This window comes from Phodopus roborovskii, unplaced genomic scaffold, assembly GCF_943737965.1.
Source record: "Phodopus roborovskii unplaced genomic scaffold, PHOROB, whole genome shotgun sequence".
Taxonomy (NCBI): domain Eukaryota; kingdom Metazoa; phylum Chordata; class Mammalia; order Rodentia; family Cricetidae; genus Phodopus; species Phodopus roborovskii.
In genome coordinates this window covers 6,513,721-6,539,907 of record NW_026126603.1, presented here as the reverse complement: position 1 = coordinate 6,539,907, position 26,187 = coordinate 6,513,721, and the positions used below count along the sequence as shown (strand labels likewise).

The following is a 26,187-nucleotide window of genomic DNA, read 5'->3' as shown; positions in this document are numbered from 1 at the left end:
TCCTCAATTGCTGGCTCACCTAACGTTCTAAGACAGGATCTTTCCCTGACACAGGATTAACAGACTCTGTTAGGCTGGCCAGCCAATGGACTCTAGGATCTGTGTGAGTTCATTTCCTAGAACTGGCATTACAATCCTCCTGTGTCTTATAAAAACTGGCCCTTACAAGTGTGCAGTTTGCACTTTATTGACTGAACCATCTCCCCAGCCCAAGCCTATAGTTTTACAGGAAGCAAATATTCTTCAGAAATACCTCCTCCCAACTTGATGAGTGTTCATATAAATTTATGTTTACAAAGTTACATTACTTTGAATATTATAGAATCTTACAGAATGTAAAAACCAAAACCCCAGAGTTAAATTAGGGCATTGAAATAATTTTTGATGGATGTTCAAAAGCACCAAAACCATTAAAAATAATGTGTAAGTTGGTCACAAGTGTACATCTTCCCACAATGGTGTTTGTAGCAGACAATGTTCCTTGGAAATAGCTACACACTGATAATATAGGGGACAGACTAAAAACAAGTAGCAAATAAAATTCTGATGTTTATTTACTAGACAGACTTTAGCAGCTCAGTTTTTGACTGGCTTTTAAATAGGGCAATTTAATTATACTGGTCCACTTAGCAAACAGATAGATACAGACCTTATCAAAGATTTTAAAGATGGTCAACACCAGTTAAGCATCTGGTACATGAATATAATACACACTGAAAATCTCCCCACAGGTCACGAAAATCTTGAGGTGATTTACGGATTTGAAATGTCTCCATTTTAGTGAAGTATGCACAGAGGTTTATCTTAAGAACAGAAAAACTCTTAAATAAAAATTTACAAGACAACTGGCTTTTGATGTCACATTAAGAAAATCATACTTCAAGCTCCAGAGTATGTGGGGCCATAAAACCTGATTATATGATAAAAATCCCAGTAAGTAAATGGCTTATTGATAATCTCAGATTCAATCTAATCATCCAAGAAAAAGTAGTTTCCACTCTTCTTTTGTTCTACATCCTGAAAAAGAAGAGAAGTAACAAGAGTCAGAACAGTTTCCTCCTTGAAGCTATAGCAGTCTATACAGTTACTGAGCAGTGCTTATCTATCAGAGCACCTCATAGCAGCTTACGGAAGGCCTATCTACCCAAGATGCTTTACATTTAAGAGACTTGTCATCTATTGAAATATTCTTGGGGAAGCTTCAATTCCATCTTTAAGCTCCTGGTACAAAAGATAGAATACTGTCAGCTTGAAAATTGCTCATTATATAAGATATACTTAGAACAGATTTTTCTCAAAACTCATCTACCTGCTTGGCTTCTCTCATTATGATTATGTTCTATGATGACTCAGTACACAGAAGAAGCTTTATTCATTTTAACTATGTCTTGAAAAACAAACAAAAAAGAGAAACTGCTTAAAAGTATTCTTAAAAATTTCATCAATAAAACTCCATTAATCTACTTTCAGTGGCACACAGTAAGGTTCCTCCAATTAGATTTACTTTATTCTTTTAGAGACAAAGTCTCACAGCCCTGGCTGTCTGGGAACTCGCTCTGTAGACTAGGCTGGCCTTAAACTCAGATCTGTCTGCGTCTGCTTCCTGAGTGCTGGGATGAATGGCACGTCCCGCCACTTGTGCCAGATTTTAAGGCAGTTTTAAATAGCACATACAGATTAATAGATGAGAATAGCAGATACATTAGAATTGTTGCCTGCAACAAGAACACCACATGTAAACAAGGAAAAAAATACCTCTGAGAATCAATAGATATGGTATAGACTTTTAAGAAAAAAAGGTTACAATGGTAGGAGTTATCTACATACCTTGATTGAATTGAGTTTATTTATTCGTGGTCTGTAGTTGTTGGGATCTCTTCTGAATGTAATTTCCAGTTGAGACAAAAATTTGTTCATGCCAGCCAAAAGGGTTTGAGGACTAGGGGAAAATGAACAATTTTCATTAAATTTGTTTAAGTCCCTAGAATCCCTACACATCATTTGGATGGTCACATTTCTGTGTAAAACAAACACAATATGATCTGTATTTTTGATGTTGAAAAGAAATTAAGACATAATTTATTGATTTTTTTTTCTTTACATAACTCCAGGTTGAAGGCATGGCTATGTACCATGTTAGGGAAGCACTCATATACTAAGTTATTGTCACAGCTCCAGAAGTACCACTGACTAAAGCTAAGTTTCCATTAAAAACTTTCCTGCTTTTGACTTTTATACCCAAGCTAATTTCATTTTTTTAAAAGATATTTAGAGTTATACAGTTGTAAGCCATCATATAGGTGTTGGGTAATGAACATGGGTCCTCTGGAAGCACAGCCAGTGCTGTTAATCACTGAGGTCATCTCTCCAGCCCCCCCAAAATAATTTTTAAGTTACTAAATAACGACAAAAATGGAAACATTTTAAAGCATTTTGCAAACTTAAAATAAAGATCATTATTGAAGAAACAAATTTTACATATCTAAGGAATTTCCTGAAAGGAACAAATTCTTAATAACTGATAAAAGCATTTAGCATGAAAACAAAAGAATTTGGGGGTGCATGGTACTTTCTGTTTTGTTGATACAGGGTTTTACTATGTAGATATGGTTATCTTGGAAAACACTACTTAGGCCACACTGACCTTGATCTCATAGAAATCCATTGGCCTTTGCCTCCTATGCTGGGATTAAAGGAGTATGCTACCATACATGCTGGCACTTCCATGGGCTCAAAATGTGCTTATATGCTGGTGATTTCATAAGGAACAACTCAATGTAGGTTTATCACTAATGGTAAAGTAATATCTCATCAACAGACCTAAATTTTGGTTTTCCCTACAGTATGATTAATCTAGTCAGAACTACTAAGAGAAGGTAAAACAATACACTCAAAACTCTTGTGGGCCAGTGTCCTGTATTTGGCATCTACTGTAACTTTAATGTAGTTAGACAGGTCATTACTTCTTGGATTTTATTCAGCATAAAAAATTAAGTTTGTAAGGATTATCTATAAAAATATTTATTTTTTGAATATTAATAATCAACTAGATAGGGAAAAGAAAAAACAAAACAAAACCATAAGAGGTCTAGGGCTCTGTAAGATTATCTACCTGGGTCAAGTATTCTATACTAATCTAGTATTCAGACCCAATACAGTATTGTATAAGAATAATCTAGGGAGTTAGTAAGAAACTGACTTATTAGTTATCACCTTCAAAAAAAGCAATAGGACTTCAGTGCTTGTGAGCTTATTGGAAATTTAGAATGTAGTAAGTTTCCAATTGTCAGAACTTATATTTCTGAACATTTAGGAAAGCATCTTTACCTGTTTGCAACTGTGTTCTTAGATGGAACACCATCAAACACGATGACACGATCTGCTAGATAGGTGGCCATGATGAAGTCATGTTCCACAACAAAAGCGGTCTTCTTTGCATGGAGTATGAAACTGGAACACAACAATTTGTAAACTTTTCATAGTTTTTAAGTCATCAAACGAGATACAAGTGTTTTAAACTTTGTATGTTAGTATACACAATCAAAATTATTATTCTAGAAGACATTTACCGTTTGACGACCCGGGCTGCCATTAATCGCTGCTCAGAATCCAAATATGCAGATGGTTCATCAATTAAATAGACATCAGCAGGTTTGCCCAAACAAAGAGCTAAAGCTACTCGCTGTAGTTCACCACCAGACAATGTCTGCACCTAATTGGAGAAGTTTAGGAAAACATGTAAAGTCAGCCAAAGTCGGAAATAATGACACACAAAGAACTGTATGGGTAACTTTACAGTACCTCCTGATCAATGATGTTTTCAATCTGTAGGGGCTTCATCACATCAGTTACAAACTGTGGGTGAGTGTAAGCATCTCTGATCTTTTCATGCAGTAACTGGCGAACACTTCCCTAGTTTTGGTGGAAGAAAGTAAATGATGAATTACCAGGAAAGAACTTTTCTGTTTATGAATTTTAGTACTAAACTTCAGAACAAAATGACTTCAATTTGCCACCAATATATATCAGTTCTAACTTTTTTCTTCTTCTGAGACAGGGTCTCACTGTCTCAGCTAACCAGGCTGCCTCCAATTCAGATAGCGGCTGGCTTCTGCCTCTGAGTGTTGGGTTTGATGGCTGAGTGCACACTACACTTGATCAATTTTAGTTTTAATCCCTATTCACCATCTGGCTCATGTATGAGGCTTTCTACATACATGTACAGCATTCATATACATAAATAAGTAAAAAGGCAATAATCTAGGAATTTAAAAGAAGAAATTAAATGAATGTTTCAGGGAAGAAATAATTAAGAGCAGGAATAATTCTAAATGTCAAAGTGGGTTTAAGTACCTTGGATAACCTATAGGCTGTAACACAAAATGCACCATCTTATTCTTTGAATCCAAAAATGCTTTTTACTTGTTATTCACAACAGAGCTGAGTTTGAGAACTTGAAACAGATTGTGTACAATATTAATGGAGGTGAACTCTGAACAGGGTTGTGGCTGTGGTACTGACCATACAGTGATTAAGAGCTAAATAAAACACTTTCAGAAATCAAAGGACACTACTGCTTTAGAATAACATTTTCATGTTTTATACCTGCAACAATTAATTTACCAGCAGCTAATAGATATTTGGGTTTCTTCTATTGTTTGGCTTTTTATGATAAATATAGCTGGTACAAACATACATGTGTAGGTTCTGCGTACTGAGGTATGTTCATTGATCAGGTATACACTAATGAGTAGAATTTCTGGTGTTTATGACTATGCCACAGATATGATGTGATTGGCTTTCTTAGTGGCTGTAGTTTGACATTACCAACAGCAACACACAGTGTCCAATCTCTTCGCACTGTCACCAATACTTGTAAATTACCATGTTTGATCTGTAATTTCTCTTTTTTTCTTATAAAAGAAAGCATTTAATTGGGGCTGTCGTACAGTTTCAGAAGTTTAGTCCATTACTGTCACAGCAGAAAGCATGACAGTATGCAGACAGATACAGTGCTGTATAGAGGTAGCTAAGAGTTCTACATTTTGATCCTCAGGCAGCAGGAAGACCTGATCTGCATTTTCTTAACAGCTAAAAATGCTAAGCATCTTTCCATATGGTTATAGGTCATTTGTATTTTGGGCAAAGGCTTGCATTAGGTTTGTAATGGTTTGAAAAAAAAAAAAAAAAATCAAAGATTTTAAGCTCCTTCCAGAGCCAGATGTGGTATCACACAACCACAAGTCCAGCCCAGCAAGGTGGACTGAGAACTTCAGGTATTTGTGTTACACAGTATACACTAGGCCAGCCTGTGACTGTATAGACACTAATAAGGATAAGAATTATATTTATATTTTTTGTGATATTTTGCTTACTAGAGCAAAAGACTAAAGGTGCGCGCACACACACACACAATTTTAATAACCAAATTAAAATAACAACTCACTGTTGATTTGGGACTGATTTTCTGTGGCTTATAACTGACATTCAGAACTGGTACTGCTCCTGCAAAATAATACAAGTACATAAGACACAAAAACTTGCCCAGACTTTTAAAGTTTACTTTGTAGGATAGAATAAACAGGTAATATTTATAGCAGCAGTACCTCCTTCGTCAGGTTTAAGCCTTCCAGCAAGCATTCTGATAAATGTGGTTTTACCTGTACCTGGTAAGATAACAAAAAATTACCCTTCACATTTTAAAGTAAAAGTTATAATCTGAGTAATCTGTCTTGAAGATGTTATGTAAAAGTTATAAAGAAAAACAATCCCTAGCTGGGTAGTGGTGAAACACCTTTAATCCCAATACTTGGGAGGTAAAGGCAGGTGGATCTCTGAGTTCAAGGACAGCCTGGTCTACAGAGAGTTCCAGGACAGCTAGTGCTACACAGAGAAACCAAAAAAGGAGAAAAGGAGGAGGAGGAAGAAAAATAAGGAGAAGAATCCTTTCACACCTGTCAAGTATTAGCCTACACTTATTAGGAGGAATAAGACTAGTGCATTTTAATAAATACTTAGTCCATGAAACTTAGTCTTCTGACTCAATATTGAAAATATTGACAATAAAACTTTAAGAAAGTAGAGATCTCTAAACTTCAAGTAAGAAAATTCCAAATACAGTTACCCAAGGAAATCTTGTAAAGCTGGTATGTATCTAAGTTATCAGTTGCCTATTCCTTCTAGTTCTTTTGCAGAATGAGTGACTGCCTCATTAGCTTATTCAGAGAAACCAGCTAAGCAGAAACTACATAGTTTTAGTGTAAATAATGAAGAACTATTAACCTGTTTGAACAGTGAGACTAAATTAGTAAATACCACAAAAATGTAAAGTTAAAATAATAAATTTATAGATTCAAACTCACATGCCAGCCCTGAGTCAGTGCTTTATGGACACAGGTAATTTATAGAACCAACTTTCATACATCAGGAAACCTGAGCTTACCATTTTCCCCCAGCATCACCATGATCTCAGAATCTGTAAACTCTCCAGCTACAATCGCTAGCTCGAACTCGCCCATCTTTTTCTTCATCTCAGGATATTTATACATACACATCTTTTTAACTTCTTCTTCATTTGCTGTCTCAGCTACCTTAAAAACAAGTGATGCATCTCTGAACCTCAAGTTTTCTGTTGGAACATAGCCATCCAAAAAAATGTTTATGCCTGTTGGGAAGAAAGTTACAAACAGATTAGTAAAGATCTACGATCTATCTATCTATCTATCTATCTATCTATCTATCTATCTATCTATCTATCTACCTTCATATATCTTTGTTGATACCAAGCCTGGATATAATCAAAAGTCAATACTCTCTGTGTGTTTCAATAATGTAAGTATGATAGGGAAGGTGACTGGTGGCTATAACTCAAGTTAGAAGACTGTAAGCTTGCAAGACTAGACGGCTACATTATTAGGTCATTCCACCACCAAAACCGAAATGAATCCCTTTCTGCCAGTGTGAGCTTCATTTTAAGTTTAAACAGTCTGTGATCAATCATAGTATCCATATATTAAAATTGTTATTTTGGGTCAGGAAGATGGCTCACTGGGTAAAGGTGCCTGATGACTTGAGTTCAAGCCTGGAACCCAGAGTGGAAGGAGAACCCACCCCTGGAAGTCTCTCTTTGCCCTCCATACACACCGCTGTTATGCATGTGCCCATACACGTACATATACAGCCGTACAGGGTAAATGAGCAAATGTAAATTAAAGTCATTTTCTCAAAAAAAAAAAAAAAAAAAAAAAAAAGGCAAGGACATAAGAATGAAATATTTTCAGGTAAGCAACTGGCACAAAATATTTTGGACAGTAAGTTTTAAAATCAAGCAATTTAAGTAGCGAGTATTGCTTTGAGATAGCTATACAGTTGGAAATTAACATATTTTTTTCTTATTAATTTTAAAGTTTTATTACAAACCAAATGAGCTAACTCCATTAAACACATACATACATACATACAAACATACATATATGTATTTGGTTTCACTGTACTAAGAGTAAAACTAGTTTCTAGAGTGTTTTATAGTAGATGCAAGTAAACCAACATTGTACATATTAAGAGTAGAACATTTGCTGGGCATTGGTGGTGCACACCTTTGATCCCAGCACCTGGGAGGCAGAGGTGGGTGGATCTCTGTGAGTTCAAGGCCAGCCTGGTCTACAGAGCGAGTTCCTGGACAGGCCCCAAAGCAATACAGAGACACCCTGTCTCGAAAAACAAAAACAAAACAAACAAAAAGAGTAGCCCATTCACAATGGCAGACAAATTGAAAACAAAGATTTTTATTTGAGTAGACATAATGAAAGATGTGACTTCAGTATTTCTATGTACATAAGTGGAGAAAAAGCAGCAGAAGCTTTGGGAGGTCTTGAGAAAGTAAGGACAGTCGTCATTCCATTTGGACTAAGCCATCCATGTAAGGGACTTTTATGCTCAGTTAAAAACCTTGGGAATGACAGAACCAACTTTTCTAAAGGAACCTTCTTATTCTTAAAGGTGAAAGTACAAATGTAAAGTTAGAAAATTAAGCTCAAAAACTTTGATGAAGAAAACTTAAGTCTAATACCAATAAAAGAAGGGACTTTAGTCAGGCAGTGGTGGTGCACAACTTTAGTCCCAGCACTCGGGAGGCAGAGACAGGCGAATGTCTGTGAGTTTGAGGCCAGCCTGGTATATATAGAGCTCCAGGACAGGCGCCAAAGCTACAGAGAAACCCTGTCCTCCCCCCAAACCACCAAACAAACAAAACCCACACAACCCAAAGGTAAAGTAAACCAGAACTACCCCGCCAAAACAAAAACATCCCTGCAAAGCTAAATTTAGTTCTAAATATCAGTTAAAACGTATTATTATTGTTATTTGAATGTATATGTTATGTGTTTGCACGCATTCCAGGGAGCATGTGGAGGTCAGAAGGCAACTCTGTGGAGTAGGTTCTCTATGGGCATCACTGAATACTCATGTCACCAGGCTTACACAACACACATGGGGCATCGAGCAGGCCCTCACTGCTTTCTGTTAGCATTGCTTTTTGTTTCTTACATTATCTGTGAGTGTGTACATGTGAAAAGCTAACTCACTCTTTTCCTATCACTATGTGGGGTTCTGGGCATTAAACTCAGGTTATTAGGCTAAGCAGCTAGTGTCTTTACCCACTAAGCCATCTTGGAGATCAGAACCTCTTTATAAAAAAAAAAATTCTTAAGATTACTGGCAAGAAGCTAGGTGGGGTGGCACTCACCTTCAATCTCAGCTGAGGAGCTCAGTGAGTTTGAGGGCAGTCTAGTCTACATAGTGAGTTCCAGGACAACCTGAGCTACATAATGAGATCCTGTCTAAAAAAGAAAGACTATTGACAATAAAATTGGGGCAACCTCACCAAGTTTCCCTTAAAACACAGAGCTGTTCATCCTAAATATGTGAGTAGGTGAGCTATAAAAATCTCTTCACATTCTAAACTATTGACATACTTCTTATAAATTACAGAACCTGCCAATTCCTTTTTATGAAAAGGCTTTGATACACTGTAAATTTATTTTTCAAATTTATTTATTTAAAAACATTAAACTGCCTTATTATATTTTACAGAGCCTAACTGGCAAACACAAGATAGGGATTATAGATAAATTTGAATTATGACTTAAGAATTTTACCAATTTTACTAAATGAGCTAGCTTGCTAAGAATAAATTTGAAGGTGACAAGTACTGTATAAGTCAAAATGTAAACACTCATAATCACAAAAAAATTGTGAAAATGCATTTTTATTCTCCCAGCAGAAAATTCTCAAAGAAAAAAAAAAAGGAATTCTTTTCTGTAATTGTGTACAGCCTTACAATACACTTCCTTAATGATTAAATCACAAAGTATCAGTATATTAGAGCAGTGCAAAGTACTGAAAATCAACAGTAATCCATTTTTAGGCATTACAGAAGAGGTTACAACATTATGGGAACAGATTTGTTTTGAAGTTACCTTCTCTTACACTAAAAGGCATAGTGACAACACCATAAGCACTTGGTACACCATATAAACAGCAGATGAAGTCAGAGAGATAGTCTAATACACTTAGATCATGTTCCACCACAATGATATACCTGGAAAGCAAGAGAGACTTTTATTTTTAAATTTAACATAACATCATATGCTAAAACTCATTTATTTCTTTTTATTAGTTATAAATTTTAGAAAAACACAATTAAAAATACTAGGTGTAAAAGAACATAGTAAAGCCATAAAATGTTTTCTTACACAAGGCTCATTATCAAAGCTCACATTTAAAATGTTTTCCTAGTCAGGGGGTGGTGGCTCACGCCTTTGATCCCAGCACTTGGGAGGCAGAGGCAGGTGGATCTCTGGGAGTTTCAGGACAGCCTGGTCTACAGAGTGAGTTCCAGGCCAGCCAGGGCTACACAGAGAAACCCTGTCTTGGAAAACAAAAAACAAAATAAAAAAGTTTTCCTCAGCTAAAAGAACATTGTAACATAAGGTTTACAAGTGTATGAAATAAACTTGTCTTGATCAAATGAAACATTCTAATAATGTAAACTTTGCAAAGTGGATCATAACTAAATTCAAATACAACCTAGAGTGCTTAATTGTTTGAGTACTTCAATATTCAACTTCTATGTTTAAGATTTACAATGTTCTGCCTCATAGTATGGGTTATGCAAAGAAAGACTAAACAGAATCTCTTACCTAAAAATAGTGACCATCTAAGAATTTTGAATTTAGCTGGGGCAGACAATGAATAATATGAAAGTGACTCCCCTGCAAAAGGTATGTGGCAAATAAAATCTAGAGAATGAGATCAGTGAAACTCAGAAAAGAAATTAGTTAGCAAGCAGGACAGTGCTTTGACTGAGGTGGGATAATCTGAATGTCAGGGTAGCAAGTGCTAACATAAGCTATCAGACACGAGTCCTGAAGCTTTGTAGCACTAAATTCCCACCCTTCCTATGTTCACATGCCTCAGACACCAACTTCAGTGTCAGCTTCCTGCACAACTCAAGTCCTCCTTTGTATAAATACAGAGTCACTCTCACAAAATGACTAATTCTACTTCCTTTGATATAAGATTGGCAACTGGAATTCTTCCCTACCCATGTCTTGTGTTAGCAATTTATCATGTTCCTCCTCTGTCTAAATTTTAAGTCAGGCTCTCATCATAAATCTTTCAAGATTACCAATCTCAACAAATCTGTTTTCAGGGTCCCTGATGTGTATATCATTTCACACGAAATGCGCATTTTCGGACTTTCAAGAGCTTTTACAACTTCACCTACCTTTTTGTGCTGTTTGCTTTAAGACAGGGATTCTCTGTGTAACCCTTGTTGCCCTACTCTGTAGACCAGGCTAGCCTCAAACTCCAGAGATCAGCTTGACCTTGCCCCCTAAATGCTCAGATTAAAGGTGTGCACTACCACCACCTGGTAGTACTTACCTTACTGTTACTATTTATGCACAAAATAATTACAAAATGAAGTCCACCCCTCAATAATGCATTTTTTTCTGCTTTGTATGTTTAAGGGCCAGTCTTTCCTAGACACCTGCCAAAATTTTCATCTATTAAAATACCACTCAGCTCCTATTTTAATCCATTTTAAATCCTATTCACCACAGGAATATTTTACCTAATATGCAAATGAATTTTTCCTACTCTTAAAACTCCTTTTACTTAATGAAATCTCTTGCATTTCTTGAATTCAAATGAACCTAGAAGTCACAATTTTCCTAGTGTTGTAGAAGATAGCATCTGTGTACCCATGTGAGAAATAAATATACAATTAAAAGTTCTAGTCTAGTCTATTTTGGATTTCTTACTTTTTTCCTGAATAATATGCTTTTCAAATTTTTTATATCATTAAAAACTGACTGAATGCATGCATTGACAGTTTCAGAATAAGGATACAACTTTTTGATTTTTTTGAGAGAGTTTCTCTGTATTGTTTTGGAGCCTGTCCTGGAACTCATTCTGTAGACCAGGCTGGCCTCAGACTCAGAGAGATCCACCTGCCTTTGCCTCTCCCCAAGTGCTGTGATTAAAGGCATGCACCACTAATGCCCAGCTGAAGATACACTTTCTTCAGCTGCTCACCATCAACCTATCATCATACATGGATTACCTCCTCCCCACCCTCCCAACACAGGGTTTCTCTGTGTAACAGCTCTGGTTGTCCTGCAACTTTGTAGACCAGAGTGGCCTTGAACTCAAGAGATTCGGTTGTCTCTGTCTCCTGAGTGCCGGATCAAAGGTGTACACCACCATAGCCTGGCTCACACAGGATTACATTAACTCAACCAATACACAGGAGATCGATGCATCTACAAAAGCGTTTTTACTTACTGTCTTTGCTTGGTTAACTGAATTTATCTTAATATGCTATCACTGTTAGAATTAAGGTGTTATCCTCTCTCATACTTAAAATTTTTTAATTTCACTCAGTATAAGTGTGATGTCTTGTGCCGGAATATCTACACATTGGAATGTGAGTAGCTCTTTTTATACTTAAACATCATAGAAGAAAGTAGATGATATGCTCTATGACTAAAAGAAACTTGGACTAGAAACTACTTAAGATCAGGATACATATATATTCTTTCCTTTACCATAGTGCCAAGTTCTTAAAAATACCAGGATTATGTTTTCATACAATTTCTACCCAAAGATTGTTACAATGCTCAAGCATGTGTTATATAATGTCCAATCATGTGTATGAAGTAAAAAGTATGTGTGTTTGGACAATTAAGATTCTACCAATATATTTGTAGGTTCAATTTAAAGCATGTTAAGTGTTACTGATGCCCTATTGAACTTTTGTTTGAGGAGCTGAAGCTTTTATCAGTTCTAAAAACCCTTCAATGCCTCTAATTTAAAAGTCAGAGTTTAGTGCTTTCGAGGAAGAGGCAGGCATATCCCTGAGTGTGAGGTCAGCCTGGTCTGCAAAACAAGTTCCAGGACAGCTAGGGCTATACAGAGAAGCCCAGTCTTCAAAAACCAAACCAACAACATCCCATCATCATTATTATTACTATGTGTATGTGACTGCACATGCCATGGAGTGTAGGCTGAAATGAGAGATAACTTTATGGAGTTGATTCTCTCCTTCTAATTTTATATGGGTTCCAGGGACTGAATTGTTTGCCAGGCTTATGCAGCAAGTGGCCTCACCTACTCAGTCATCTTGTACAGACTCTTTCAAACACAACCAAATAGTCTTTTTACTATAATCACCATGTTTCAAATCTCTCCTTATATTTCAATGCCATTTTCTCAGTTACATTCATTAACTGTGAGATTGAGTTTTAATGTTCCCTATACGGTTTTGCTGTTCCTAATTCATCTAAGTTTTTAATGTTGCAACTTGTATGTGTATGTACAAGTTTTTTTTTTAAAATTTGTGTGTGTGTGTGTGTGTGTGTGTGTGTGTGTGTGTGTGTATGTATGTCGCTATGCCCACATGTGTACTCTTACGGAGGCTAGAGGCCAACATCCATATCTTCAGTTGCTTCTCTACCTCATTTTCTGTGACAGGATCTTTCACTGAACCTGGAGTTCATTGATTGACTGACTACACTGGCTGACTGGCAATTCCAGGGATCTTTTTGTGTCTGCCTCCAACACTGGGCTACAGGTTCATGCCACTGTGCTTGGCTTTTTCTCAGATTCTGGGACTGAACTGAAGGCCTCGTGTTTGCATGAGAATCATTTTACAAACTGAGCCACCTTCCCAATCCTTTATTCTTTTAATTTTTAGATTTGTTTGGGTTTTTGGACATTTATTCATCAAATACCTTTTTTTTTTTTAAAAAGGTTTATTTATTATGTGTACAGTGTTCTGTCTGCATGTATGTTGCAGGCCAGATCTCATTACAGGTGGTTGTGAGCTAGCTACCATGTGGTTTCTAGAAATTGAACTCAGGTCCTCTGGAAGAGCAGACAGTGCCCTTAACCCCTGGGCCATCTCTCGAGTCCCCTTCTTTAAATGTTTTACATTATTTTAGAGGCTCTTTTGGCATGTAAAATGAAATGCTAAAACTGCTATCTTGTTATGTATATTGACTAAGTTTAGAGATGGCTGCCTTTTATACTTTCTGAGAGCTAAGCTCATTTCACCTGTAAAAGTTTATACAATCAGCATTGAGGGCACAGCCCGACAAAATGCATTGTTATACACACCATAAGGCTAGAAGTTCCAAGCCTCCTTATACTACTTTCTCACTCAGAAGGTCTCATCAACTCCACTGGTTCAGTACATTTCAATTCTATAGCTATATGACCTGTTTGCACAAAAACATAATTAAAGGGAAATCATCACTCCTTGGCAATTCCAGTTCCTGATGGGTAACATGTTTCCAATTTGCCTTTTTGTTTTGAAACCAACAGTTCAGAGTCCTGACATATTATGTGTGATAATCCAATACAAGAAGCAAGCTAGCTTCCATCTGCAGAGGATATTAAAACTCATGACCAACATCATTGACACCAACAATGTCTGAAAAGACAGGATCTCTCTCTAAGAGTTCTCTCTTTGTTTTTCTGATACTCCTGTGTCTTGAAACAATGTTTATTAAATCAGTAACTAAAGAGAGGCATCACAGTATAAAAAGCACTGTACCAAAATCCTCTCCTAGTCTGGTCACAGTCTTGTCAAATAAATCTGCACTACCAGTAACAAGGTCTTTAGACCACATGCTCCCTCAACCGCAAAATGTGAAATCTACCTGAAGACCCAATAAAATTACTAGAAGCATCAAGGGCAATGATGAATTAAGAAAGTCTGGAAATTGAAAAGTACCATACCCAATGTTAGTATTTAGGCATCTGTACTGGTCTGCCTTTGGGGTTCTGACAGGATATGCCTCAGCTGTAGTCACTAAGAGCACCACCTGTGCACATTTACTACATTTCCTTTTAGAAGGTCCCTCCCTCCCTCCCTCTCTCTCCCTCTCTCTGCCTGTGTCCCCACCCTTCTCTTTTCTCTTCTGCAGCTCCTGTCCTCAGAGGCTGGTCTCCCCCTCCCCCTTTTCCTATTCCCTTTCCCTTAATAAAAACCCCTCCACATGAGCTCTGTTGCATGGTATCTTTCTCAAGCTGCTTTTTAAATTACAAAACTCAACACATGGATAACAGAAGTTGCTGAGGAACTCTTTTGCTGTTCAGTGAGATTGTAAACACCAGTGGTGATTATGTTTTAAGTATGTGTGTTGTGTATGTATAAGACTGAGATTTGCATTTGAGATCTAGTAAAAACTGTTTCCCCCCTAAAACATTTAAATAGCATACATATATACAAAATTTAAACTCTACATAGAGTTCAAGGAACCAATAAATTAATCTTGCACTAAGAATCATTGTTCTAGGACACAGGAAGGCAGATTCTGGTGGATGCTACAAATGATCAAGATTAAAAACAAGAAAACGTTTAATCTTTAAACATCTGTAAAATTCCCTCAACAAAAGAACACAGAGATGTACTGGATCTGTTCTTACCTATCTGGGTTTATTAGAGATCGAATAGTAATGGCAGCCTTTAAACGTTGTTTGACATCGAGGTAACTGGAAGGTTCATCAAACATAAAACTAAGAAAAACAAAAGCAAGCATGCTCAGTTTGAACAATCTAAAATAATTCTACCATATACATTCTTTTTATATAGTATAATAATGGCTGACTTAATAGAATTAAAATTTTCACATACCAACGAAAGGAGGCTAACTGTAAGGGTAAAATTCTGTCTTTTGTCCAGAAGAAGACAATAACAAAAAGAAACATATACCTACAAATTTGAGGAGCGCTTTGAAGATAGAACTGACTTATAATTGGTACCTTTTCATGAAAAATACTCTGGTACAGTCTGAAGTAGTTTGAAGGACCCCTTTCTTCTTGTTCTTAAATTGTATTTATTTTGTGTGTGTGTTTGGGATGTCACTGTCTTCATGAGGATGTCAAAGAACAAAGTGCCTGAGTTGGTTCTCTTTCCACCTTGTGGTTCTGGGGAATTGAACTCAGGTGGTTCAGGGCTTGGTGGCAACTACTAAGCCATTTTACTGGGCTCAAAGAGCCATTTTCTTAATTGCCTCAAGTCCAAAGGGTTTAAAGCATATCATTTCTCATGCACAGAATCTCACAGAATCCTCTGTGAGAAGGGGCTTGGAAAGGTATGGAGGCAGTAAGCACCTGAGAGGAGGGACACACTAGAAAGCAGGAGAGAGGCCTGCCTCTCTTATTCCACTCACTTCTCCTTCACATATCATGCTATTCCGATTGCAACTAGTCTAAAGGCTATCGTTTACTCAGTATTTAGAAAGCTTACTGACATGGATGGAGAGCCAAGTTTTAAAAATTAGACGCTGGACATACGGCATAAATAACTACTCATAAGAACAATTTCCCTGCCTTGGGCCTCATACAGGGAAAATGTGTCATGGATATACAACTGCTTTAACATATTACCTCCAAATCAGAGCTTTATATCTTTACTAGTTATTCCTTTCAAGATTACTACTGTATTAGCAGTATTACAAATACAAACTCACAAACATTAAGATACACAAAAAGTGTAAAGTAACCTACATATCAGCTTTTTGTATGCAAACGACAGCACAAGCAAATCTCTGCAACTCTCCTCCTGAAAGATCTTCAACATTTCGTTCTTTAAGGTGAGTTAAATCTACAAAGAATCAGAAGCATTGTGTTCAATGGTATAAATTCCATTTCACCTCTTCTGGGCAAAATGCACACTGGATGTCAGTACTCTGGGTTGAGTGATAGTTCAGTTTATAACTGTAGTAGCAATAAGATAATAACGAAAGCTTTCCTCATGAATTCATGAATGCAATCTATTAAGCATGTACTTAAATACTTACCAAGCTGCTGACATACAATTGCCTGTGTCTTTGTTTCATCTTTTCGGTCCAAAATAGATCCCACTGTGCCCTATCATAACAGAAAATTATCACTATTTTCCTTTAGCATTAAAAGGCACAAAGTAGAACAAGTCTATTTTAATATAACCTTTGTTTTTCTATCAATAATCTTTTAATATACAGCTTCTTTCTATAAACCAACTGACCTTTGCAGCCTTGGGAATCTGATCTACATATTGAGGTTTGATTATGGCTTTTAGGTCATCTTCTAGAATCTTGGTGAAGTAATTTTGTAATTCAGATCCACGGAAATACGTCAAAATCTCTTGCCAATCAGGCGGATCCTAGAAATATACATTACAGTTATCAGAATTTAAGGTAAAAATACAAAGGGGATGGATGCTAAATAAAATTAAACAAGTATCAAATGAAGACTTCTAATTCTGGAATGGATATGGACTTAGTTTCAAATCAAGGCATACTAATTCACATGTTTAAGTGAACTATGAATTTTCAGGTAACACTAACCAATCTTATTTAGAGAGGATGGAATAAGACACAAAACATACACACACAAAACAAAACAACCAAACTGCAAACAAACAATAACAACAAAAACCAAGTGCGGAATCCAAGTGTCCCAGTATTGGGAGGCTTGAGTTTAAGGTCCTCTGAGGCCATATAAGGGCATGTCTTCAAAAAAAGCAAAGCAAATCAAACCAAACTTGGGCCATACAATGTTGAACCTTTAACCCCACAAATGAACTTAAAAATAACATCAGAATAAATTATACCCATCTTTCTAAACCAAAAAAAGACCCAGATATTAACTTTTATTGTCTGTTAATACATACATCATATTTTCCAAGGTTTGGCTTTTGCTTTCCTGCTAAAATTTTTAATGCAGTTGACTTTCCAATACCATTAGTTCCAACTAATCCCAAAACTTCACCTGGACGAGGGATAGGCAACCTATTACAGTACCAGAAAAAAACAAAAACACCAAAACCGTGGTATTAGATAGAAGGTATACAATAGCAGAATGACATATTTTAAAAGCACTTGCGTATTACACATATCTATTAATAAGCTAAGAAATATATGCTAAGTATTACTGGGTGAGGGACAGTCAAAAGAAACTAATGTCAGAAATGTACCCATAATCAATAATACCTCAAATTTTTATTTATTCTACTCTTTAGCTAAAATAACATTTTCCTTCATAGTTACGGCTCTGCTTTTTTGGTTGTTATTTTTTGAGATAAGGTTTCTCTGTAGCTTTGGAGCCTGTCATAGAACTTATTCTGTAGACCAGGCTGGCTTCGAACTCACAAAGATCTGCCTGTCTCTGCTTCCCGAGTGCTGGGATTAAAGGCGTGTGCCACCATGCCCAGCCACTGCTGACATATAAATATAACCTTGCATTTTATGATATTCTATTACCCTTTGGTGGATGTGCATTTTCAAATTTTTCTTCCATTTCTCTGAAAATTCTAAGGAAATTTTACCCTCGAGTGAAGTAAAGAGGAATATACCTGTGAAGCTTGAAGGCATTGGCACAATATCGATGTGTTGTTTCTTTCTCCAAGTTGCTTGGCAAATTGACAATTGATAAGGCGCCAAAGGGGCATTTCTGTTATTTAAAACAAAAAATAATATTTTAATTTATAAAATACTTGACTCAAATGGACTAAGAATATTTTTATTAAATGTTCCAAGCATGAATTTTACAAATGAAAAATAATTTTTATCTCATTTACTTAAAAATAAAAATCAAGTTCCTTGGAGATTATAGCTATATTGATGAATTTAATATTCTTCATGACTGACATCAGTAATTATGTATCAGATATTACTGTTCAATGCTTTCTGTAAACTGCCTACATGTTTTCTTTCTCTTTAATTATTTCTGTCCTTTCCTACATTAGGTAAAATCTTTTAAGGTGTTTGGATTGTATCACTGGGGGAGAGAGCTACTTCTATCCTACCAATGTATTGTATCAAAGCTTAATGCTTTTCTGTTAACTTATTCAAGACTGCCAGATAAATGTCCATGAATAAGAATGGCAAGTATAAGAAAGTCACTAAGAGCAGTGGTAGTGTGTGGGCTGGGGAGATGACTCAGGTGGTCCCAACACTGAGTTTACACATATCCCCAGTACTCATGTAAAAAGCTAGGTGTGGTAGTCTATTCCTAAAATCTCAGAGCTGGAGGCAGGAGTGGGAAGATCCCTGGGGCTTGCCAGCCAATCAGTGTAGACAGACTAGTAAGTCCCAGGTTTTATCAGAGACCCTGCCTTAAAAAAAAAGTAAGGCTGGATGCAATGGAGAAAGACATCCAACTTTCGATTTCTGACCTCCACACATGCACACTAAAGAAAACAAAACAAACAAACAAACAAACAAAAAAAGTTATAATGTGGCTAAATGTATGTCTAAAGTATAGATAATTACAGAGAGAGACATAGCCAGGAAGCACATGGTCAGCTTAGAGATCTGATCTGCAGATATGTTCAATAAATTTGGGAATCGACTCAGAAGTCAATGAATTTTCACTTCAAACTATGAAAACATAATAAAGGAAAAAAAATCAAAACCATTATTTGATTTTCTAGTAATCTCTGCCCCCTAGCTACACTGCCAAATTTTTACAAGTATGTTTCCTATCCTCCTCTTTTCATCAATGTACAAGAAATGCCAACAAGGAGGCTGCAGGTGATTTTAAACTGGTAAGTGATATGAAAAAGAAATCCACATCACTTATAAATAAGGTGGACTACTCAGTGCTCAGGATGAATACATTACATTCTCCATTACTAACACTTTATTAATTAGTGTTTTTAGGCATTCAGATGCATATCTAAAAATTTGGAATGTAAACACAACAGATAACATTGTAATGCTCATACTAGATCCCTAACACCGACCATACAGGTAGACACACATAACAAATGACCTGTAAATATTTCCCAGGAGTAGTATCTCATTTTCAAAATAAGGAAAAAAATTTCAGAATCCACATGCTTACATAAGTTTTCAAAAAACAATATAAAACATATATATGGCTTATATGAACAGTTCATAGGGAAATATCCATACTCTGGTGAAATTCATTTTTATATTACCCAAAAACAAAAATACCTAAGAATGGTTACTAAATGCCTCTTATAAGTTGGAAATTTACCACTCAAAAGTTAAGTCAATTATTCAATGTAACAAAATTTAACATGTTTAAAATTCTAAGATACAGCAAAGCATTTTTAGATTAAATTTAAAATTGTTTCCTGTTATATTTCTACTTGAGAATGATAACTTTAAAATTAAATAAACTTGGGCCAGCTGTGGTGGTGCATTCTTTAATCCCAGCACTCAGGAGGCAGAGGCAGAAGGGTCTCTGTGAGTTGATGGCTAGCCTGGTCTACAGGACATCTGGACCTTATTAGCCCAGTCTTAAAACAAAAACAAATAGACTTTAGAAAATATGCCAGTTATACTTTATTTCCAGAATATCCTAGCAAAGTCTTGCTACAAATTTTCATGTAATAACAAGTTAAATATAGAGAAATAATCTACTTAGAAATATCGACAATTATTTGCTTAAAATTTTATTATTGAGTGTGTGCGGGTGTGTGCCATGGTGCATATGTAGAGATCAGAAGATAAATCTGTGGAGCTGGTTCTCTCTAGTTAAGTGGGCTCCTCAATTTGAAACCACGTCATCAGACCTGCTCAAATAGCGCCTTTTTCTTCTGGGACATTTCACTGACCCACTAATTTTGGGCTCTCTGCTCCTTCCTGGTCCAGAGACAGATTTGGCCACATTGGGTGTCTGGACTACATGTTGCCTTCAACTCTGGCAAAGTGGATTCAGTTGGTATAAAATGATCCTCTCACTGAGCTCAACAGATGGTATCCATGTTCCAGTGTGATTACAACCATGGCATTTTCATAGCACAGTCAAGTCTGGGACTGGGAAACTTGTCATTGATAGGAAAGCTACTTCTACCTTCCAGGAGTGTGATCTACTAACACCAAACTGTGATGCTGGTGCTGATGGTCCGATGGTATCTTCATTATTACAGAGAAGGCCAGGGCTCACTTGAAGGGTGGAGTCGAAAGGCCATTTATCATCTCTGCCACTTCTGCTGATGCACATTAACCATGGTAAGGATGAGAAACTCACCGAAGATAGTCAGTAATGTCTCTGTCACCACCAAATGCTTAGTGCCCCTGGCTAGGGGGTCATCCATGACAACTCTGGTATCATTGAGGGACTCAGGACCACAGTCCATGCTGTCACTGCTACCCAGAAGACTATAGACGGTCTCTCACTGTGATGACAGTCACAGGACTGCCCTAAACATCATCTCTGCATCCACTAGCTGTGGGCAGTCATTCAGAGTTGAATAGGAAGCGCTCTGCTATGGCTCTCCATATTCTGACTCCCAACATGCCCATGGCAGATCTGACCTGGCACCTGGAGAAAGCGGACAATGTGATGTCAGCAAGAAGGTAGTGTAGCAGACATCAGAGGGAGAAAGGGCATCCATCCTAGGTTATAATGAGGACCAGGCTGTCCCTTGTGACTTTAATACCAATACTCTCTTTTTCATCTTTGATGTGGGGGCTGACACTGGTCTGAGCAACTTCTTTTTCAAGCTCATTTTTAGGTATGACTATGAATTTGGCTACAGCAATAGCACGACAGACCTCACAGTTCACATGACCTCCTAAGAGTAAAGAATCCTGAACTACTTATCCTAGCAACGAGACAGGAAGAGAGATTGCTGTGGAGTCCCTTCCCCCACTTAAAGATCCACTACACTGAGCATGCCCCTAGAACAAACAGGGGCTTAAAGAATCCTACTGTCTCGCCATCATTAAAGAATTCTCAAATAAATAAGGTTTGGTTTGGGGGCCAGCAAGATGGCTCAGCAGGTAAAGGTGCTTGCTGCCAAGTCTGGTGATCTGAGTTTGATCCCTGGAACCCATATGGTGGAAGAACTGACACCTGCATATTTTCCTCCAACCTCCACATGTACACTGTGGCACAGACATCCAACACCAGCCTGTTAGAAAACACACATACACACACACGCACACACTCATACACACACAGCCACATACTCTCATATACACACACACACACGAAATAAATGTAATTGTAATAAGTGTTGATTCATTAATTAAAAAAAGCAGTAATATTGTCATAAGAATATTACATTCTTAAATTTTTAGTTTAGTTGCCCTATTTTTTTTCCTTTTACTTTTTTCTTTTTGGTTTTTAGAGACAAGGTTTCTCTGTGTAGCTTTGGAGCCTGTTCTGGAACCCACTCTGTAGATCATGTTGGCCTGGAACTCAGAGATCTGCCTGCCTCTGCCTCCAAAGTGCTGGGACTAAAGTTGTGTGCCACACTGCCCAGCCTACTTTTGTCTTTTAGATTTTTCAGATTTTAGTTTTGGCTCAACAAAACATTATCACTTACCTTAATGCAAATACCACAACCAATACAGAGAGTCTCAGAAATCCATGCTATTTTGCTCTGGGGGGTAACCTCTATACATAATTTTCCTGGCAAAGAAAAATAATTTCTTTTATCAGAACACTTTTAAGATTGTTATTCAGAAAATGCTGTTTTTGGAAATCAACACAAAAGTTTCAATGACAAATATAAGTTCTTAAATTAAGTGCTAGGTGAAACACATTCTAAATTATACAACTGGGTTTAACTAATTATGTAATAAGTAAGTGGCCAATACATTGTCTTTATGGTAAACCTTGAAATATTATTATGTTTAAATTCTGGCTTAAATTTGTTTTGGAAGCAACCCCAGAGTCCTGAATACACTGACTCTTTAACTCATAAAAGAAAGCATGTCTTAGAAATGGAAATGTACACCATAGATAGAAATAAAATATTTCAGCTAGGTAAATGAAACTTCAAAAAGCTATTCAATTTTCTAGTACACAGGTAACAGCACTTGAGACATCAAAAAATGAATTTATGGGAAGCAGAGAAACATTACCAGATACTATCTAAAGTCTAGAAGCCCAGTACTACAAGGCAGTAGTCACATGGCCAATGCTATAAGGTCACCAATAACTGTCAGCTCTGAAACGCTAGATTTACTTAGTCCTGAAAATCTAGCAATACTCCACAAAATGACTGTCATTAAACTTAAACTTATTTATTGATTAGTTTCAAGACAAAAACAACATCTACTGCAAAGATTCTGGCAATCCTTTCCTCGTGACTCAGTTATAGAATTTTGTAGAATAGCTAAGACTGCAGTTAACTTTTGGTTTGACTTTACATTATCTTGACAGTGACAGTCTATAAGTTCTTTTAAAAGGACCACTATCTACAAACTAATAAAAGCTTAGAGTAAGCTAAAGCCTCTATGAAGCTTCACATAAGTTTGCTTTTCCACAGCCACTTTCTAACCTCAGATGGCCTACAGAACAGCTTACCCATTCGAACGACAGGGCAACTCTTTTTGCATTCTTGCCGACATTTCTTTGGCTTGCATTTGTCATGGTTGACAATAGCTATTCTTGTTAATTTGTCTGCCATAATTGTAATAAAGAATATCCGGCTCTCCTATTAAAGATAAAATGAACAAAGTTATAACAAATTCAATATACAAAAATTAACTAAATTAGAACAAATTCAACATAATCACATAAAGAGAAATAATTAATGGGCATAAAAGGAGGACACAAATAATCATATGGAGTTTATGTTTATTTGGAAAATTAAAAAATGATTAGGAACAACAAAATAACCTATCCAGGTGGGGAAAAAATTTTATACAATGGATTTAGTTTAGAAAATATGTGCCACTTAAAATAATACACGCCCCCCCAAACACCTAGGATTATATTTAATACACACAGAAAAATACTCAAAAACACTAAATTCCAAAAGATCTAACCAAACAAAATATGTATGTTCTTATTTTTTATAATAGTTGATTTCAAAAATTTAATTCTAAAATTTATATAAACAATCCAAACTCTTGGGTAAAAAAAAAAAAAAAATGTCAAATAAACCAAAGTTAAAAATATTAGGATTATTAAAACAGAAAGGATAGAAGCTTACACTTGACAAATTATACAAGGCCTCAATAATTAACACTGATATCACTGTATAAACATGTAAAATGGCTGACATATGAAAACAAGACACACACAATCTTAAGATGTTTCTTCTTTGTTCCTACAAACCAATCATTAATTCATTTTTTTTCCAATTGACTATTATGACTACTACTGATGCAAAGGGACAAATAGAGCTGTGACCATCATGTTACTGTACAAGTTTTTATGTTAGCAATTCACCATGCACATATACCATGCTTTCAAGACTTTTCTAAGTCTTGATATATAACATCTACACTAAATTTAGATCAAGGCAGATTTAACAATCTTTTATGATATTGAGTTTGGTGTACTGACATTAATTTCCTCATGTGACTAAAGGAAATAAATCCTCATGGTGCCTTCATACTCATACTTCAATGCACAATGAAGAAACCAGGGCCACCCATTTGCAAAGATATTTTGCTGGCTTTTTCTGTGATCTTATCAACATAGCCATTATTATTATTAGCCTTGGAGGGACATGTAAGCAGTCTTGCTCCTCAATGTTGCCCTAGACTATTTCCTCTTCCTCCTCTCTGACCCAAATGTTTTCATCATTTATAGACTATCAGATCACTTCCTTTCAAACTGGTAAATGCTCTACTTTTTTGGTAGAGTTGAGCTAAGTGGTTACTTCTTTAAACTGATCCATGTCTCCTAAATTAGAAGAAATTAAATGCTTTTACTTTATCTTAAAGTTAACTTAAAAACACAAGCCAAACCATGTGATTTTTTTTTCTAAGAAGTGTTCCAATATAAATAAAAAATGCTCTTTAAACAAATTACCTGGTAAACGAATTCCTTTTCAGAGATTAAACAACTCTTTCACTATGAAATTGCTTATGCTGGTCTTTATTTGTTAAGCTACTACAACTAATTTTCAAATTATTAAAATTCTATAACATAATATTTATGGGGAAAAGAAACACACTAGAGGTGGTCAATAAAGTTGATTTATACAACGATAAATTATTTTACAGTTAAGAAAAATGAATACAGATTCTTTGTATAACAGTTACATAGGCAAACCATTATTTGTTCAACTTCTGTATTTTTCCAAGAATTAGGGAAAAGAAATTCGTCTTTCCAATAAGGAGAACTTGGCACAGAAAAGCTTGAAGAGGAATTTTATAGCAATAAACTTTTGGGAATTACAAACTGATATTTCACATTTGAAGGCAGACTGTTCAAAATAGGCACTATTAAAGCAATGACTCTGGTGTCATCCAGGTGAGTGAAAATGGAAGTGAGGCAAACACATGGGAAACAGCTACAGTCTAAGATCACATGAAACATTATGACCTATGCTTACAGTTAAGTAGCCTTATAAAGCATAGTAAGTTGGGAAAGGCACATAGCTTTGATTTTTAATGGAGTGCCTTTCAGCAACTAGTAAATTTCCATCTGTTTGTAGAGGTGAGCTAAATTAGTTTAATTAAAAACGTAAAACCTTACACACATTTTGGTTCTCATACACACACACACACACACACACACACACACACACACACACAGAGAGAGAGAGAGAGAGAGATAGTTTCTGGTTATAATGAATACATTAACATCAACACAGGACGTTTACTTCAGCGTACAGGACCAGTGACTACAATACAATGCGGATGTTACTATCCTAACTCCCTAGTTAAATAGGCTCTAGGAAGGAAAGGGTAAACAGATATAATCTGTTCTGACAGTTATTCCTTAGTTACCAATTCTACCAGAGAGAGAGAGGAGAGAGGAGAGAGAGAGAGAGAGAGAACAATGTAGCTCACGGCGTGTAGGAATTAAGCTTTGGCCATCTCACATTTGCAACAAATACTAAATGCCTACGATGTACTTACTGGGCTTTAAAATGCTATCTACAGATATTTGAATAAAGGCACCGTCCCCGATGTCAAGAGGCTTAAGATGTAATAAACGATGTCACTAATGGGAAGAGTAAGGAGTGGCTACAAAGTGCCTCTCCAAAGCGCTACAGACAGGCATTCAACTCGGAAATTCACTTGCGCCAACTCCAGTCCAAACTGAGTACACGTCGCTCTATGACAAAAGTAGAGAATCTGCCCATCATTTCTACAAAGCCTGGGAGTGGACTGGGAGTACCGGACTTCATGGCGGCAAGATGCCATGACTCACTCCACAATCATTAAAAGGTACAAGAAACACCACAAGTTTCCACAACCACATGGCTATCAGCCATCTGACTGTGAGAGGAGGCTAAGGGGATCTGCGGGGCGCGCTAAGTTCTGAAGGGTTAGCTCCGGCGTGTGGCAGGGTGGAGGGAGGGTGCCGGCGGCGATGGCACCTGGGACCACTCTCGCGGCAGCTGTCAGGGTTTGGAGGACGGTAGCCTCGAGGCCGGGATGGCTGAGCACACGCGTGAGGAGCGCCCCGGCAGCCCCAGATGTGCAGTCGGAACCGGCTGCCACGCGCTCCGGTCCCGGTAGAGGCCTAAGCACAGGCGCGCGGAGCGCGTGCCCCAGTCCTCCCAAGGTGGCAGTAGGCCGCCTGGCGCCAAACCCCTCCCACAGTCACGTACCTGGAGACAACGGTCCCCTTACGGTGGGGCGTGCAGTAGCCGAATCAGCGCTAGCCTTCACGTCCCGGCCACACAACGTGTTCTTACCGCCACCGGCCAAGATGGCGGTGCACAGCCGCCGCCTCGCGCAAGCG

The 26,187-nt window shown here is 37.0% G+C and overlaps 2 protein-coding genes across 2 annotated transcripts in view; one reads left to right on the top strand and one right to left on the bottom strand.

Moving 5' to 3' along the window:
- Otud4 (OTU deubiquitinase 4) overlaps positions 1–26,187 on the top strand; it is a 133,280-nt gene that overhangs the window by 51,360 nt on the left and 55,733 nt on the right. The window lies entirely within an intron of this gene.
- Positions 537–26,187, bottom strand: Abce1 (ATP binding cassette subfamily E member 1). The gene is made up of 18 exons (XM_051205822.1): positions 26,054–26,187; positions 22,843–22,972; positions 21,857–21,942; positions 17,906–18,003; positions 17,225–17,342; positions 16,577–16,714; positions 16,371–16,440; positions 16,078–16,174; positions 14,995–15,084; positions 9,477–9,598; positions 6,443–6,664; positions 5,607–5,666; positions 5,447–5,505; positions 3,802–3,912; positions 3,570–3,712; positions 3,328–3,450; positions 1,828–1,939; positions 537–1,017 (listed from the first exon to the last, which is right to left on the bottom strand). Exons 2-18 carry the CDS (start codon positions 22,943–22,945, stop codon positions 970–972), a joined length of 1,800 nt encoding a protein of 599 aa, XP_051061779.1. The 5' UTR covers positions 22,946–22,972; positions 26,054–26,187; the 3' UTR covers positions 537–969.

What these genes read in the sequence shown, in the direction of transcription:
- Abce1 (XM_051205822.1), bottom strand. Translation starts at nt 22,945, where the DNA reads ATGGCAGACAAATTAACAAGAATAGCTATTGTCAACCATGACAAATGC. An exon ending in AAAACATCATTGATCAGGAG is followed by an intron (nt 3,713 to 3,801) that starts GTACTGTAAAGT and finishes TTCTCCAATTAG; the next exon opens with GTGCAGACATTGTCTGGTGG. An exon ending in GCAGCCCGGGTCGTCAAACG is followed by an intron (nt 3,451 to 3,569) that starts GTAAATGTCTTC and finishes GTTGTGTTCCAG; the next exon opens with TTTCATACTCCATGCAAAGA.